The following is a 17,802-nucleotide window of genomic DNA, read 5'->3' on the forward strand; positions in this document are numbered from 1 at the left end:
GATCACTCCCACGGAGATTGTCCGTGGGCTGGACTGGCACAGCGTGATGCCAGAAATTGCATCTGCGCCTGTCCGCGTCACCGGAAATTGCTTCTGCGCATGCCCAGATGCCGAAAATTGTGCATGCACAGAAGCGATTTTCAGCGTCTGGACATGCGCTGACGTGATTTCCAGTATCTGCGCATGCACAGAAACAATTTCTGGCGTTGCTCGGCGGATCCCCAAGCTGCGCCGGTTTAGCGCAGCGCACGGGGGACTTGCTGAGAAGGTGTCTTGGTTCAGGGGTGGCTTGTGGGCTGCATTTGGCCCATGGGCCGCACGTTGCCAACCCCTGCTCTTAAACACAAAAGTCCATTGTGTTTGAGACTGGAGTGGCCAACTCACAACTTAAGTAGAAAAGTTAGCAGCAAGGTTGTTAAATTCAAAACAGAGAAATCCCCACGCCATGCATAAATATAGACAATTTTCCAAACACTCTTACCCTTCCCACTTCCACGAGATTTGTCACCATGACTATGCTTGCTGTATTTTCATGCCAGACCATTCTCCAGAAGTCATATATTGTCTCTTGCATTGGTCCTGAAAGGACAAATCAATCCACAGGTTATTCTCGGCACGTAACAGGATTGGAGGAATACACACTGATAATGTTATAGGCAATATTAAAAACTTGACAGCTCTCAAGTGCGTTAAGAGGTGAGGCAGAGATCTTCTGTAGGCTCATTAATTTAGCTTGTTAAAGGCTCAATGGAGGTTTCAGTTTCTTTCAAACTAATTTGCAATTAAGTGTTCCCCCCCTCTTAAAATGAAAGAAAGTTGGTGGTTGTTTTTTTTAACAGGAGGTCGCAATCCTATACACAAACATACCTGAGGGAAAGTGTCACTGTAATCAATATGTTTATTTCTAATAGGAATGTTTAAGAATGCACTGTTAACAAACTACTAGGGCTGAGAGTTTGAAAAAAATAGAGCAGGCAGGGCAGCATCAGCAGTAGTGAGGTGCTTCTGCTGCATGCCAGGAGGGGCTGCGGCCAACCCAGGCCTGCCCCACCCCACCCCTGTCCTGGCGAGCACTCCTTAGAGACTTAGGAAATACAGTATGTATAAATTGTTGAAATAAATAAATAGTAGCACACCACCAGGAGAGCTCTGCTGCTGCTTTTTATGCTTTTGACATGAGTAATGTTTCAGTGGACGATATTGGCCTTTCTCAGTTTAAACATTTCTCTTAGTTTGCACTATTGCTCTAATTAGTCTTAATTCTCAAATCGCTCCTTCTGAAATGAGGCAGGTTTTTGGAGACAGTTTTTTTTTTCTTTGACAGCAGGAGAGAACATTGTTTAAATGCCAGGCTTGACAACTATCTTAATTTTAGAACATAACGAAAGAAATGAGCCTGGGGGAGGGGGAAGACCAGGACCACCCGCACACCTGAAGTATCTGCTTAGGCTCTAGAATAGCCTATGTCTGTTGTTTCTGGAGTGCTCTATGGGAATCCAGGATAAAAGCTGGATCCACAATGAATCCCAAGCATTGACTGGGCCTTTGGGTGGGTGGTATGGTCCTACCCAGGTATTCCTTCTTCTAACACTTTTGCTCCTGCATTTTTTTTTTTACCCTGCTATGTCACTTTGTCTGAGAGTCTATTGGAGACAGAGATAATAAGCAGATATAAAACACCATCAATTACTAAAATTTTGCATCTACAAACAACCAATTACTGATCCTCTTCACAACACTTTTTAGTTACTTATTTAGAATTTTACTAGTCTGTTCATTTGAGGACTTGCTTGAAACATTTCAGTACCTTTAAAATTTTAACATCAGAGTTGCCGACAGCTGATAAAAAGGGCAACAGTAATCACCCTTGAAATAAGAATGTTTTTTCTAAAACAATAGCTGCAAATGACATACCACATCACTAATTGCACCTGAAAGCACATGTGCCCACTTATCTCAGGAGAAACACATTAAAGGATACTATTAAACTGAAGAAACCCACACCCACATATCCAACAGTAATCTGTTAAAATGTATTTTTCATTGACATTTGAAAACATTTAGCTTTAATGTTTTCATCTTGCATCTCCAGCCTTGTTTTGTGCGAGTGTCCTACGCAAAAATGACAAAGGCAATTAAAATTAGGCAATCATTCTTGCAAGATCAATATCATGGGCCTGCAGGGCTCAGAGCAGGTGCATTGTATGGAGTTATTATTTATAAGGGGAAGCTGTCCAATCTCAAATATCTGCTTTAACTGTGGCTGCAAAAGTAGTTGCTTACAGCCCTCTGCAGTCAAAACAGAATCTTATGTTTGGCACTTGGGCAGAACCATCTATCTGTATTTACTACTACTACTACTGGGTTAAACCACAGAGCCTAGGACTTGCCGATCAGAAGGTCGGCGGTTCAAATCCCCGCGACGGGGTGAGCTCCCGTTGCTCGGTCCCTACTCCTGCCAACCTAGCAGTTTAAAAGCACGTCAAAGTGCAAGTAGATAAATAGGTACCTCTCCAGTGGGAAGCTAAACGGCATTTCCGTGCGCTGCTCTGGTTCGCCAGAAGCGGCTTAGTCATGCTGGCCACATGACCCAGAAGCTATATGCCGGCTCCCTCGGCCAGTAAAGCGAGATGAGTGCCGCAACCCCCGAGTTGGTCACGACTGGACCTAATGGTCAGGGGTCCCTATACCTATACTACTACTGCTACTACTACTACCACCAGACCCTCACCAAAAGGGCCCAGGTTATGTTACAGAAATATAAATACAGCACTAAAAATTTAAAAGAAATTACAGTCACAACTAGATTGGGCCTAAAACATACATCTCAACTGTCAGGGTAAAGAGGTGTAGGCTCAGCATACAATGAAAGCTGTTCCATGAAGCTGCCAAATGTACCTCTGTGGGAAAGGAATTTCTCAACTTTTGGGCTGGCACAAGGAATATCCTCTCCCAGCTCACCAACCCCTGAACCTATGAGGAATGTGGAACTACCAAGACAGCCCCCTCCACTGATTGTAACACCCAAGAGGGTCTGCAGGGAAGGAAGTGGTCTTTCAGATATTTGGGGCCCAAGTTGCTTAGGATTTTCAACACTAGTATAAGCAGCTTGAACTGGGCCTAGACATGATGTCGCAAGCGGACAAACTGTTTTGAAACGGGTTATATGAGTTCTGAAGTGAACTCCAGCCAGTAATCTGGCTGATGCATTTTGGATCAGCTGACGTTTCCAAATCATATTCAAGGGCAGCCCCATGTACAGCACATTGCAATAATCCAGTCTGGAGCACTGAGTACTGAGGCCAAGTTGTTTCTGTTCAAAAGAGGCTGTAACTGGTGAACCAGCCAGAGCTGGAAAAAGGCACTATAAGCCTCCAATGATAAGGAGAACCGCCAGGCTGTGGACCTGCTTCTTCCAGAGGAATGCAACACCTACTGAATGAGGCCAATGGCTCATCTAGTCCAGCATCCTGTTCTCACAGTGGCCAATCAGATGTATATTCCAGGTATGATAGTGGTCTGGAGGCTTGAGGAGTTGTGGGTTATGGGGGAGGCTTACAAGAGGCTTGGAAAGGGTCCAGAACAACTTGAAACCACTTTGAATATCTGATTACTGGGGTGGGGGAGTTGTTTGACACATTCTGAGCCACCCCAGGGACAACTGGGAGAAGAGGGATCCACCCACCATCACTACCCAGGCTGATTATGCTTCTTAAAAACAGGAGACTTTGCCCTGCAGTGTGTGAGCATGACTTCATGTGGATGCAGTCAGGGGCTCTAAGCCCAAAGAACAGGAAGGGACTCAGGGAAGGTTAAGGGGGATGGCAGGTCTTTATGAATCTCCAATCCTGCATAATGGGCAATGTGTGCATGGCTGAGGGCTATCCAGAGAGGAGAAAGGCATTCATGGAACCCAATGATACTTTCCCATCCCAAACAGTTGAGCCCATATTACCACATTATATCTAATGAAGTAGTAAACATTACAGCAGGCATCCCCAAACTGTGGCCCTCTAGATGTTTTGGCCTATAACTCCCATGATCCCTAGCTAACAGGACCAGAGGTCAGGGATGATGGGAATTGTAGTCCAAAACATCTGGAGGGCCGAAGGTTGGGGATGCCTGCACTAGAGTAGTAGAAATGGGGTAAAATAATTCTGTAGTGATGTAGACAATGGCATAATGACATGCATCACCACCTAAACAGCTCATTTGGAGATATGTTTCCTGTGCATTTTATAGTATTCTGGAATCTTGGGTTGTTATAGATAAGTTATGCATGCTATGTCCCTTTTAAAATCAGTAGGAACTAAGCCTGCATGACTGGGTGCTGGATAGTAGTATTAATGTTTAGTAAATAGTACCTTCTGTGTAGATGTATTTGTTTGGGGTATGCAAATCATAGATCATGCCAGGAAATATATCCTACCATTAGCATGGTGGTAGAAGAATGTAAAAGATGAAAAATAATTTTATAAGACAAGGAATCCCAATTGTTCTGGAAGGAACTGGGTCAAACCTTTCCTCCAAGATAATCCATCATCTTCCCCACACCCCCAAAATCACTTTTTTAGCCTTGCAGATGTGAGGTTTGTACCACAATCCTCTAGGAATGACTGATGAGAGAAATGCTCTCCTTTGGAATGTCAGCTGTGTCCCTGCTTCCGTTCTACCTGCTATAGCAAGACAATGGTAATTAAAATAACCCCAGGGAGTAGGAATTTAATAGAGAATTTGTTATCTATCCATTTTACCTGCTTTCTTATATGCCAGAGAGCCACCAAAATTATTCTGGACTCAGGACATTCATGGGAGGGAAAGAGGCTAGCTGCATGTCTTTGAAAGTAATTCTCTTCTATCCTATTTTTCTTTTCTACTTGACACTTTTCAAATTATTTTCTGACATCTGAATAAATTATTACTCTGTCATGTCTCCACACAGAATTGAAAAGCATTAAAGGGCAGGTAGGGGCACAGGATTTATTGTCATCAGGAGCTGAACAATTCGATTTCAGAGATTTGGGGTAGGAAGCGACACTGTAATCACTATAGGAGCCAAGTTTACAGAGGTTGACACAGAGCACAGTCCACTAAGAACTGCTGCTGTGCAGCCCTGATTAATTTCAAGGCGCATGTACCAAGAGTCTGTGCAAGTAACCACCTCAAAAATAAACAGAACCTGCTTTGCAGAAGGACTTTGTGTGGTTCAGCTTATTCTCATTCCTCTTATGGGAAAGTTCAGCATTTTCTTGCTATGAATCCAATGACATAATCTACTAGCAATATAATATAATGGCTGCTATAAATACTCTCTACCATGAGGAAATGATATAAAATAGTCTCTCTTTTGCTACTGTGACACTACTAAAAACAAGGAGAAGCTACTAAGAAATGGGTAAGTATTTATTCAATCTGCACAATCCCCAGTAATTATTAAGTGAATTTAATGCCCCACATATGCCATGCTTTGTAATAATTAGAGCTGTCGACTTAATACATTTTCAGCAAATTTACCTTGTTACATTTAACTGATTAATTGCTGTAGTAGCTGATTAAAATAAACATTACAATATCTCAAAAGAAGTCAAGCTTTAGTATTTTACAAAGATAATAATTTCCCTAAACCAATCAGCACCATTACCTCCCTAATTTTGACTTCCCTTGCAAACAGTGGTTCTTTTCCTACCAGGTTTTACTAGAGTATGCGGAGTTGGGCTTTGGCTTAAATTCCCCCATAATGTAACCCTTGTTAGTTGCAATTCAAGAGGTAATTTTTCTGGAGAAAAGGTTTCCTATGACTTTTCTCTTCTAAAGTTCATCTAGATAAGCATCTTTATATGTTTCCAGTTGGTCTCTGGAATGCTCAAGGAGAACACTGGCAACATCTCGGGGAAATAAATTCTCTCTCTCTCTCTCTCTCTCTCTCTCTCTCTCACACACACACACACACACACACACACTTTTGTTTGTAGCTCTCAATCTTTCTTTCCATACAAAAGAGACGGGAGATAGAAATGTATTGGAGAAATGGACCAGGAGAAAAATGTATCCTGTAGGTATGAGAAAGAACTGAAAAATCTGAAGGAAAAAAGTGATAGTAGCGAGCTTGAGATATGGAAGAACAATCCAGAGTTAGATGGCAGGAAGTCCTCGAGAGGTTTCTGCGGATTGACATTTGTTCTGATTAAGCAGTAGACTGGGTTTTCCCAGGGAAAGTGGCAGGACAAAAAACAAACAAAACCCCTCTCAGATTCATGACTTGAGATCACGGGACAAACAGATGTGTAGATGGCCCCTACAAGCGGAAACTGAAACAGTCACATCCACACCATCCATTCAAAGCACATAGCTTCCCTTAAAGAATCATGGAAACTGTAGTATGTTAAGGGTGCTCGGAACTTTAGCTCCCTGGGAGGGGTAAACTATAGTTCCCAGGCACTGAAATTAATGAACATTACTAAATTGTTGGCACCCATCTTTTCTGGGAGACAATGGATGAGTGTGCCTTTGGGAGTGAAGTCAAGCTGTTGAATGCTTGCAGAACCTGCTGCAGCTGTAGAGACCAAAGTGGGAGAGACAAGTTTTGTTGCTGGTGGGGCAGATAAAGGCACCCGGTTGTACTGCTGCAGTTGCACCATGCCGTTTCTAAATTAGGTCTAATAATTTTAATGGATCCACTCTGAGAAAAACTTGAAACTTGAAAACCACCTAATGTGATTTTAATATATGATGTGGATGTGACCACTGACTTTGGTAGGGAATAATAATCATTGGTACAATACTTCGTTCTGAGATGATAACAGCACTGTCAAAAGTTAGGAAAGCTTATAATACCAACATAAAGCTTTGCATCAATCCAATGCAAAGAAAACAAAGGAGCAGCCAAATTTCAAATGTCATTTGACTTTGTTAGAACACAAACATAGTTGAGACAGTAACCAAAATAACAGAATCTGAGTAATTTAATTAAAAGTTTAGGAATGCTGTTCTCCTTAATGTAACCTTATGGAGCACCACAACTGTTAATAGACAAATCTCTAAGGAGAGTTCCCACAGCATGTGGCTCAATTTAAATGCAAAATTACAGGATTACTAATTTTCTGCCAGCCCAGTGATCTGATTGGCTAATTACCCATAAGAACTGTGTATACATTATTTTTCTTTCAGAGTATTTGGGATTTTAAATTCTCGATATAGTAACTGAGATAAATAAAATAAAAAATAGCTAAAATAGTAGAATAAAGTTCTAAAGTGATTTCTTAATGAAAGAAGAAAGAAGAAAGAGTTTGGATTTGATATCCCGCCTTTCACTCCCCTTCAGGAGTCTCAAAGCGGCTAACATTCTCCTTTCCCTTCCTCCTCCACAACAAACACTCTGTGAGGTGAGTGGGGCTGAGAGACTTCAGAGAAGTGTGACTAGCCCAAGGTCACCCAGCAGCTGCATGTGGAGGAGCGGAGACGCGAACCCGGTTCCCCAGATTACAAGACTACCGCTCTTAACCACTACACCACACTGGCTCTCACTAAACGGCAAAAAAATCTTTTACAAAAAAGCCCATATATTCTGTTGAATAACATCCACCAAATCTGTGGAACCATTTGAGTTTGTAACAACAGTTCCTAACTCTTAGTTCCACCTCCTCTTGTCGAGTTCCATCCACATCAGAACGGGTCACTTTGTACTTTTCTTACATATTTTTACATACTCTGTCCTGCAAAATGAAGTGACTATGGAATGGTTGGTGTAAAGAGGCGTCTAAGTGCTCCTATTGCTTGACCTGTATTACAGCTTTGCCTTGTACTAATCTTGAATGAGTTTCAGCTGCCAAACAAGATACAGTGGTGCCCCACAAGACGAATGCCTCGCAAAACGAAAAACGCGCAAGACGAAAGGGTTTTTCGGTTTTTGCGTCGCTTCGCTAGACGATTTTCCCTATGGGCTTGCTTTGCAAGACGAAATGTCTTGCGAGTTCTTGCGAGTTTGTTTCCTTTTTCTTAAAGCCGCTAAGCCGTTAATAGCCGCTAAGCCGTTAATAGCCGCTAAGCTGCTAATAGCCGTGCTTCGCAAGACGAAAAAACCGCAAGACGAAGAGACTCGCGGAATGGATTAATTTCGTCTTGCGAGGCACCACTGTAGCCTATAAGATAATTTTGTGCACACTAGAGCGGTAATAAATGAAAGAAAAACATACTGACTATTAAGTTAACCAAAATAATAATAATTCTTCAGGTTTGAGATGTGCCACATATCATAAAAGAAAAATGAAATTGTACATGAACAACAACTTTTCATTTAATTCTTAAGGGCTTTGATCCACTTGATACTTCACATCAGCCTGACTTCTACTGTTTACTGATGACGTCCCAAAGTCATGGAACGGCAAATATTCTGTCATATTTAAGGGTATAAACTAGGTAGTGCACAATAAAATCACACATCCTTATTAGCTTAGCAAGAATTATTTCCAACCAATATCAGGAAAATTCCAACCAAACAATATTTAAATGACACTGCATTCTTCTCGTATAGCAAGGAGCTCTGATTCCAATCTTCACCTCATCCAAGCAGAAATCAAGTCACAAAAAGAACTGTACACGTCTATAATTTTTAAATCAATTGTGCTTTACAATACAGCTGCAGTGCCAAGTAAATGAAGTGAACCATTTTAATTGTGTTGCTTAGATAAATGTATCTGCACCAAAAGCACTAAATGAAAACACTTGGGCTCAAATGAGATTTAGGAACTGCAGAGGTAATCTCTACAAAGCCTTGATCTAAATAGCAATTGAACATGGAAGGAGAGGCAGATACTTTTTTAAAAAGAGCCAATAAGTTTCTACCACTGTGACGAAGGCAAGATCTGGGCACCACTTACAACACTAGGCACAGCAGTGATTTTCATAGCGTAAGTAGAATCTTATTAACAAGGAAGAAAGGAATGTACATAAAACAGGATTTTCTTTCCCATAGATATTCTGTTCCGGGAAAATAAGGGGAACATTTACTAAAAAGACTGGAGGTGAAATGAATGAATGTCTTCACTTAACGCAGAAGGTGCCAGGCAAGCTTCCCTGGGGAATGTGTTCCACCGACAGGTGCCACCACCAAAAGGCCCCTTCTATTGCTTCCACCCTCCACACTTCCTATGGAAAGGGCACTCTGAGGAGGGCATTTGGAAATGATACTGAGGCCAGGATAGGCTTGTTTGAGAACAGTGAATGTATTATGTATAAGGTTGTAAATGTTAGAGCTGGCAATCTGAACTGGGCCAGGAAATGCACTAGGTGCCATTTGTATTCTGATTGCTTGGTATTTTGCGATTTTGCTATTTATGCTACCACAGTCAAAGCTGTGTAAACACTTGTGTTATAAATGCTTATCTTTAGGGGCTTATAAGGCTGACACAAAAGGATTTTCCCATGGTTGAAGCATGATAAGTTTGTTGCATTGAGGAAGAAAATTATATTCACAATATAAGTGAGAAAGTAAATGGTTTGTTTTACAGCTAGAGGCAAACTGAAGGAATAAGAATGCCTGTTTGCAGGTGCTGATTTAGAATTAGTAATTAAAATATTTTATTAGGCCTAATATATTTAAACCATACCTTAATAACTTGAGCCTTAAGCACATCAAATATAATTACTGCCCCTGTGTCTAATTGTATGTCTAATTGTAATATTACTTTTACTGGTTACACTGTTTATGTCAGGTAAGTATGATATGCAGGCAAATTTGTTATATGATAAGCACCGCAGGAATCAACTTATGAGTATGCACAAACATTGCATACATACAAATTGAGTTTTTCTGTGGAATGTACACATTTCTGCTGGACATTTCAATAATTTCAGTCTTCTGTGAACATACTGGGGTTTGCCATTTGGCTCTTTGTTCTCCAGTTACTTTTTACTCTGCAGATATTTTCTATCTAATTAGCACTTGCATTTTTAATTTTTGTTTAAAAAATGAAGCCACTTTAAAGGTTTTAGTTTTTCTTAGTAGTAAGCAAGTGACCAGTTCAGAGAACATGCATTTATGCATGTTGTTTAATTTTTCAACAATTATCTGATAAAAGCATGGAAACATTCATAGAATCATAGAATTGTAGAGTTGGAAGAGAACATGAGGATCATCTATGCAGGAATATTTCACCCAATGTGGGGCTTGAACCCATGACCCTGAGATTAAGAGTCTCATGCTTTTCTGACCGAGCTGTCTACTTCCGCTGTCTACATCAATTCCCCCCAGCCTGCTGCTCTACCAATGTTTTGGACTGTAACTCTCCTTCAGGCCCATTCAGCATGGCCATACTGGCTGGGGCTGATGGCAGTGTAGACCTAAATATTGGGGGGGGGGGAATCAGTTTGGGGAAGTTGACCTACACTGTGGAATCAAACACAGCTACCAGCCCACCTTTTAGCTGAAAGGGGATTTTAAATAAATATTCTCAATTCGAAAATGTCAAATAGTCCTTTTAAAATTGTGCCTGCCTGTTCTTTATGCATGATCCATTACACCAAGACAATAGTTTTCTTATTACAAGTATGACCCAGGTGCTTATTGTGACTGTCTCTGTCAATTACTGTAGATCACCTGAAGTCTTCATTAGTGGCAATTTCAGCCTATTATAGCTACTGTATAGAAGAAAAGTAGATGCTCATTTTCTAACCCAAATTGGAGGTTTAGAATATGTTGCACTTAAAACATAGCTTAATGGTCCCTTGATACAACAATAGGTAAAAGAGTTTATGTCCTCCTTACACCAGTTTCCTAATCAACCTGATTTGAAAGACACAAAAGGTAAGCTCATTGCTAAGCCAAACCCTGGAAAGCTAAATCTTGTTCATTTGGAAGATTCCAAAACAGTAAAAAAAAACTAAAACACAAGTGATTAGGCAACCCTCCAGCTTTGTTGAAAAGCCAGATTGGTAGCCGATTGCAAACCGATTATGTTTGCCACTATTTAGTGGCATCCAATTATATTTGCTCATTAACACTTGATATGTTGAATGGAGCTTAAGAAGAGCACTAGGACAATTAAATAGCAATCTCAACTCTGTAGGGATTTGAACTAATTTCTCAAATGATTTCCTTTTCCTGAAGAGCATAGTACAAAGGAATACATGCATGAAAATGGGAATGGGTTGGATCAGAAAGGTTACTGAAAGAATGATTGTGAAATATTTTAATGGACATATCCCAAATGTCTGTTCAGATGTTTTAGTCAAATGTTCTCGCTTTCAATAAAGGTATGGGTTGCAGCCATTGCTAGTCCAACTCAAAGTAGACTCATTGAAATTGATGGGCATGACTAACTGGGGTGCATTAATTTCAGTGGGTCTACTGAAATTAATTTAGTTGGATGCAGCCCTTAGGTTTCCTCCCAAAATGAGTGAGTAGGAGTCAGCTAATTCCCTCAGTCACCAATTTATGTCTGGAGATAATGGAGGAAAAGGCAAGACGGTGGCATTCATGTTCTTATCTTTCTCCAATTCAGGCATGTCTATCGGGCCTCTATCAGGCCAGTTATACCTCATCCCTAAGCCACACAGGTAGAGTGCATAATGCTTTGCAAATATGGCTCAAAACAGGAGACTACAATTCATTCATTCATCTGTTACCGGTTTCTCTGCATTAAAGTGCAGAACCTTGTTTAAACATGAACCATCTCTCTCTCTCTCTATCCCCCCCCCCCATAGTTGGCTATCACTTTAAATACCCTGTGGTGGAATACTTGCAATGAAAATAAATTGTCACTAGGTGGCAGTATAGAGCTGTTTTGTAAGGGGCAACATGAGTTTCTAAATTTTAGAAACCAAAACAAAGCCATAGGCTTCCTTTGGAAAACAACCTGTCCTTCCTTCATTTTTCTGTGGTAGGTAGAAGAAAGTTGTTCTATGGAGCCAAGCTGTTGGTTTTGCACATTGAACGAAGTATAAGGAAACATTAAAATAGCAACCATATCCAAAATATCAGTAAAAAAAGGTGAGAATTTCCCAACATGTTAGGAATCAGTTTTCTCAAGGTAGAGGAAAAAAATTACACCAAGGCCCCCCCCTCCCCAAGTCTAAGAGCTATATTTATTCATGGCGAAAGAGATAGATGCGCAAGCTGGTGCTGGGATTTGGCCAAAGTGGGTGAGAACATAAGTGAAAGTTGGTGGAGTAATAGCTGCAACTCCTACTTTTGTACAGTGGGCAGGGCCAGCCCATCCCATTTCGCCACCTGAGGCGGAACAGGAATTGTTGCCTCCTGCTGTGCCCCACTTCTGAAGCTGGCACACCCCGGCTGCCGTCAAACTCAGTGGGAGCTGAGGCACTCATCAAAGCACTGTTTGATGTATTACAGTATTTTAATATTTTTTTGGAAGCCGCCCAGAGTGGCTGGGGAAGCCCAGCCAGATGGACGGGGTATAAATAAGAAATTATTATTATTATTATTATTATTATTATTATTGGCGCTTACTCAGCTTCTCTGTCTGGGGGTGGGGAAGATGAGCGCCAACGCTGCACACTGGAACACCTCCCTTCCCAACAGCAGAAGTGTGGTGGGGCGGGGTGGGGTGGGCAGAGCACCGCCTCTTGCACTTTTGCTGCCTGAGGCGAATGCTTCCCCGTCTCATGGTCTGGCTGCCGCCTCTGACAGTGGGCTACATGCCAGCCAGAATTTCCTATAGTCCTCGCATCTCTTTATCCTCAATTCAGGCAAGAAAGAGCCATTACCACAAATCGAGATATTCCAGCCAAGCAAAATTGCTCGAGGAGAGTGCACAGCAGGGCTGGTGAGGCATATGGTCTAGGGAGAACCCCAGGGGCTGATAAGAGAGGCCTACAGAACTTCATTCATGCCCCAGACCTGAAGTCCCCCAATCTACACCAAAGATTACTTCCACAATGGGAAAAACATGCAAGTGATGTTTTCTAGGTTACTTTAGTTAGTTAGTTCATTTTAGTGTTTAGATCCTGAAAATTCAACAACAGTCCTAGGGCACCAATACATCTAGTTCATGTTTAGAGTAGAATTATCATTTTGTTTAGTATAGTATAACAGTAGCCACAAATAATATATTGTATATGCTCATCAGAGTACACAACTAAAAAAAAAAAAAAAAAAAAGGCTAATTCCCAATCATAGATACAAGAATAAAAGTTCTTCTCTTTGAAGAATAAAACTTAAAACATCTGATGTCTTAGCATACGAAGCCGAGTGAAGCTGCTCTGTATACTGTGCCAGATTTAGGTACAGGAGTATTAGAACCAGGAAGCTGGACAGGCATTGCACAGCCATTTTTAATGAGCCTAAAATTAAATATATACAGTACTGTTCATCACAAATTCTTTCAAGATTCTTCACTTCTGTCATAAATTGGGGGATGCTGTGGGATCAGAGAGCTAATCTGAAGAAATCAGGTGCACTGACTATAGTATTAGTTGTTTATTACAACATAAGTGAAAGTGAAAACCTTCACAAGTGCATTTCCCACATAAAAGAGCAATACACATGTATACAAGAAACTTATAAATGTGGGATCAACTTACCTTGTGTAGCAATATAGTGGTTTGGCCTGTGATAACCCTGAAATAAATTTTTAAAAAGCATTTTGTGTGAATCTTGCGCAATCTGTCACAGGAACAAGGCAAAAAACATAAACATAAATGCGCACAAAGAAACCTACTAAGGGCAAAGGCTTCACCTTATGAATATGAAAAAAGCTGACAGGTGTAGCAGCTATAGCTGACAGGAGGCTTTTAAAAGCTGTGTGTGATTAGGTAAGGAGTCACAGCTGCTGTATTCTAGAGGATCCTGTTCTTTTCCAAGGAAATGGTCTAACCTAGTGACACCTGCAGGTAGCAGCAGCATTTGTTTAAAACCCTTTCACTTCTCAAAATTCCTGCAGCATTGCAAGGCACAGCAGCTAAGGTCAAATGTTTAAGTTATCAGGGCAGCATATTATCCACTGAAAAACTGCTTTCCTGTAATCTGATTCTACATCACCCAGATACTGTTTGGCACATCCAATCATCACATGGTTACTTGCCAGCCCAGTTCTGCTAACTGAGCAGCAGTAAAGAGAGAAATAATGTTGAAATCAGTGCTTCTCATCTGGTTATTACTACGGAACCACAAAGAACTATGGAACTTTTTCTGTGGCTACTGTTGGGCCTGGGTAATGCAAGAATTAGGCCTAAGCTCTAAGCTATTGGCCATTCCTTAAAGTAGGAACATAGGAAGCTGCTTTTTATCAAGTCAGACCACTGGCCTAACTGCTCATTATTATCGATAATATGCTTTACCACTGAGCTGCAGCTCACATCCATGAAATTTAAATGGCAAGAGCAGGAAAAGTAATTGTTACGTACAATTCTATAAGGATTATATTATACTTGCCCATCAATGATTATTATGTTTACATTGCCTTTACATACACACCTCTAATGAAAAGGCTGTTAACGCCACCAGTGTCTTTGAAGCACAAAATTTATGTACAATTGCCACTGAAACTAATAGGATTTGCAGTTCTGGTGTACTTAAAAATTAAAAATGAATCCAAAAGAGAAACATTACAGGCAAAACTGCATACAAAGTTGTTAACAGTAGAAACTTCTTATCAATATTAATAAAGTTAATGCTAAATCTTTTCCATCTTTAGACATCTATACCTTTAAAGCACATTCCTACATCCTCAAAGAATTATGGGCACTGTAGTTTGTTAAGGGTTGCTGGGAATTGAACTCTATGAGGAGTAAACTACAGTGTCCAGAATTCTTTGAGGGGGAAAGTGTTTTGAATGTGCTTTAACAGTTGTTTGTGACTGGGGGGAAATTCCATTTTGTTGGACTAAGAATAGTTTGCTCAGCTCTAACTTGAAAACAACAAGAGGAATTCAGTCCTGTGCATTAGGATTCTTCCATCAGCTGAAGCATTTTTGCTTGCCAGATGGAATGATCTCCCCTCTGCTCCCCATGTGTGCTATTCTGGGGGATCTTAAGTTTCGATTTAAAGCTAAATTAACCACTATTTAGAAGCATTTAGTTTACAGCATGGGAAAACACACACTCCTTAGCGTTGAGACTGCCAAATAAGATGTGCAATTTGCTTGTTGAAACTCTTGCAGGGTAAAAAAATGCAATAAACAAACAAACAAATAAATAAACAAACTAGTTTTAATTAACTGAGAAAGAAATGATCTAAATTCACTTTTGTCATAGTAATTGGGAAATTGTGCATATAAGGTATTGGCAGCTTTGTCACAAGGTGTCACTAATGAAGATAAAAGCAATGTTGATATCAATTAAGATGACTAGGTTGTTCTGAGTTACTAAACATTAATGTTATGTGTGAACATGAAAATTACTGATTTTCTTTGCAGACTTGGTGCATAAAATGGCATTGACTCTTCCTTGATTTCCAGCTCTACTTTTGATTTCATTCTTTCTATGCCCCCCAAATGCTGTCTCTTAAAGAATTTATTCTAATGTAAAACATTAAGTTAACATGATGCAGAATGAACAAAGAAGCAGTCTTCAATAATTAAACAGAATACATATTTAATGAACTGTCTTGCTTGCATTAGAAGTCCTGGTTAACAGATGCAGTCTATACTTTGAAGGCTGCTTAAAAGTGCCGAGATGACAAGAGATTGCAAGCCACTGCATTAGGAATTATAGAGTTTTGTCACATTAATATGCAAACAGCCCCCCTTTAAAAATTGAACCATGCCAAGTTGTTGACAGAAAATGAAAATAACATATCTTTGGTCCCCCATAAATTTCAGGAGGAAAAGTAGCCAGATAAAATTACTGGCAAGTCTCCACTCCAATACATGGCAATTTTAGGAAATGTCTGATTTTATTTTCTTATTAGCAATCTTTGGTAGTTTTAATCTCAACTCTAGCATACAAGAGGGGGTCTCCAGATTGGTTTCTCACAGAATTTAACAGCTGGCATCCTGATTGCATACAACATCATTTGAAATATCAAATGAAAGTCTTTCCTTAAAATAATACTGTTAAATTTCTTGTCTAGATGAGTATACGTACATCGATATAATTTCCATTGATGTAGTCAGAGTTTAAGTCCCCTTCAATGGGCTGCAGCCTAACTCGAGAATGATCATCTGAAATAGAACACATAACACATGCATTAAGGAATTTGTATTCTACTCAATACTCATCAAATAACAGTCAACATCATATAGTCACGTGGATAATAGAAGGAACACAAGATGACAAGATACATTGTCCCCTCACAATGCTATGATTACTTTAAAAGACTTGTTTTTTAAAAACATAAAAAGAAAGCAAGTCAGTTGGCCCTGTCCTCAGGGGTAGAATAACATCTGAAATAAACTTCCATCCAAAAATCTTTATGGTTTTCAGTGTTCCTCCCCTAACAGCGTTTTCGTAAACAAAGTTCAGACTGAAATGCAATATTAGTGATGATTTTGAGTTAGCACGACTTTCATGCACTCCTTATTACAAACCATTTCTTCCCAATTCTTAGTCTTTGTGTAATGCAAATCAGTCATAGGCTTGCTGTTTGTGGACCACAACATTTTCTTCCTGGATGGTTGCCAAGTGCAAAGGCATCTGAAAGCCTTCTGAATTAGAACTCAACTCCTTATGTTATCTACGTGGAGGCTGTCCTCTGCATTCCAAGCAGAAGAATGAATAGTTAGGATGCAAAAGGAAACAGGGAACACCATGGAATAATGTGTATTGCTCGGTTTGTGGTTGTTCGTGTTACTGAGATATTTCAGTCAAGATGTTAATACACAGTCACAATGTTACATTCCAGTTTCCATGTGAAAGACTGCTTGAAGGCTTCAGCATAAAATAGCATTCATGGGGGCTGAGCTCTTTTGGCCACGCCCCCAATATATTTGGGGAGGGGGTGGCTCCCCAATGTCCTAAAAATTAGGGAGTGGAGGAGGCTGTCAGTGGCCAGCTCCTTCTCCTCCTCCAACCTGCTATGGAGAGAAAAGAGGCTCAAAGCAGCCCACCGTTGGTGGCAATGGCAAGAGGAGGAGGGGGAAGCTGTGCTGCTGCCCTGTTTGGGTCCTCCGTCAGCTCCTCCCAACGACCTGACATCACGTGTGTGATACACACACACACCCAGCGCCAAATTGCTCTCAACAAACTTGTGTCTCTAATCACCTGTACCATGTGGAGACTTTCCATGAAACTACCCATGATACAGAAACCTTTCAATTGACTTCCGGCATGATGGCAATCAGGTCAGAATCTACTCTGAATGCTGGTGGAAAATGACAGAGCACATGCACAGCGACACTTACATGCACCTAGCAACATTTCTACCTTCCGTTAATTCAGTGCAGCTCACTTTAATTTGGTATCCACCACAGTAAATTTTCCACTATTATATGTGTCATGGAATTGGGGTTGACCTGAAAACGTACTTCAGATCACTGTAGGTTTATGGGCCATGGAATAAAATCGCTCTCTGTAGGAATATGAAAGGGGTTTCTGTATTATCACAGAAATAAATTACCTGGAAGTGTCAATGTGATTAGGTGTGCAGTTGTAATTTAGATAGGGAAACTTACTGATCACCCACCAGTAGAATATTACTGTACTTTCACATTACAATTATAATTTAGATTCAAAATACAATTCAAATTTAAATAATAAAAAATAGAAATCAATTACTCACAGGTTTACCAGGCCAGAAAGATTATACAAAGAAGGTAAGTATTAAGAAACTCTGGGGGGAAAGTAAGCTACCTGTACTCTGAAAATCAGCGGTTTTACTCTGCAATTAGGGAGGCTACTTAGAGTAAC

At 40.4% G+C, this 17,802-nt stretch overlaps 1 protein-coding gene across 28 annotated transcripts in view; it reads right to left on the bottom strand.

Annotated features, from left to right (window-relative positions):
* PTPRM (protein tyrosine phosphatase receptor type M) overlaps positions 1–17,802 on the bottom strand; it is a 404,856-nt gene that overhangs the window by 33,465 nt on the left and 353,589 nt on the right. For all 28 annotated transcript variants that reach the window (XM_083622471.1, XM_083622489.1, XM_083622486.1 and 25 more), the window contains 3 exons: positions 16,042–16,118; positions 13,540–13,576; positions 482–579 (listed from right to left, as the gene is read on the bottom strand). In XM_083622471.1, the coding sequence (XP_083478597.1) occupies positions 482–579; positions 13,540–13,576; positions 16,042–16,118 (212 nt within the window). The remainder of the gene's footprint in view (positions 1–481; positions 580–13,539; positions 13,577–16,041; positions 16,119–17,802) is intronic.

Source organism: Podarcis filfolensis (assembly GCF_964270895.1).
Source record: "Podarcis filfolensis genome assembly, chromosome: 7".
Classification (NCBI taxonomy): Eukaryota; Metazoa; Chordata; class Lepidosauria; order Squamata; family Lacertidae; genus Podarcis; species Podarcis filfolensis.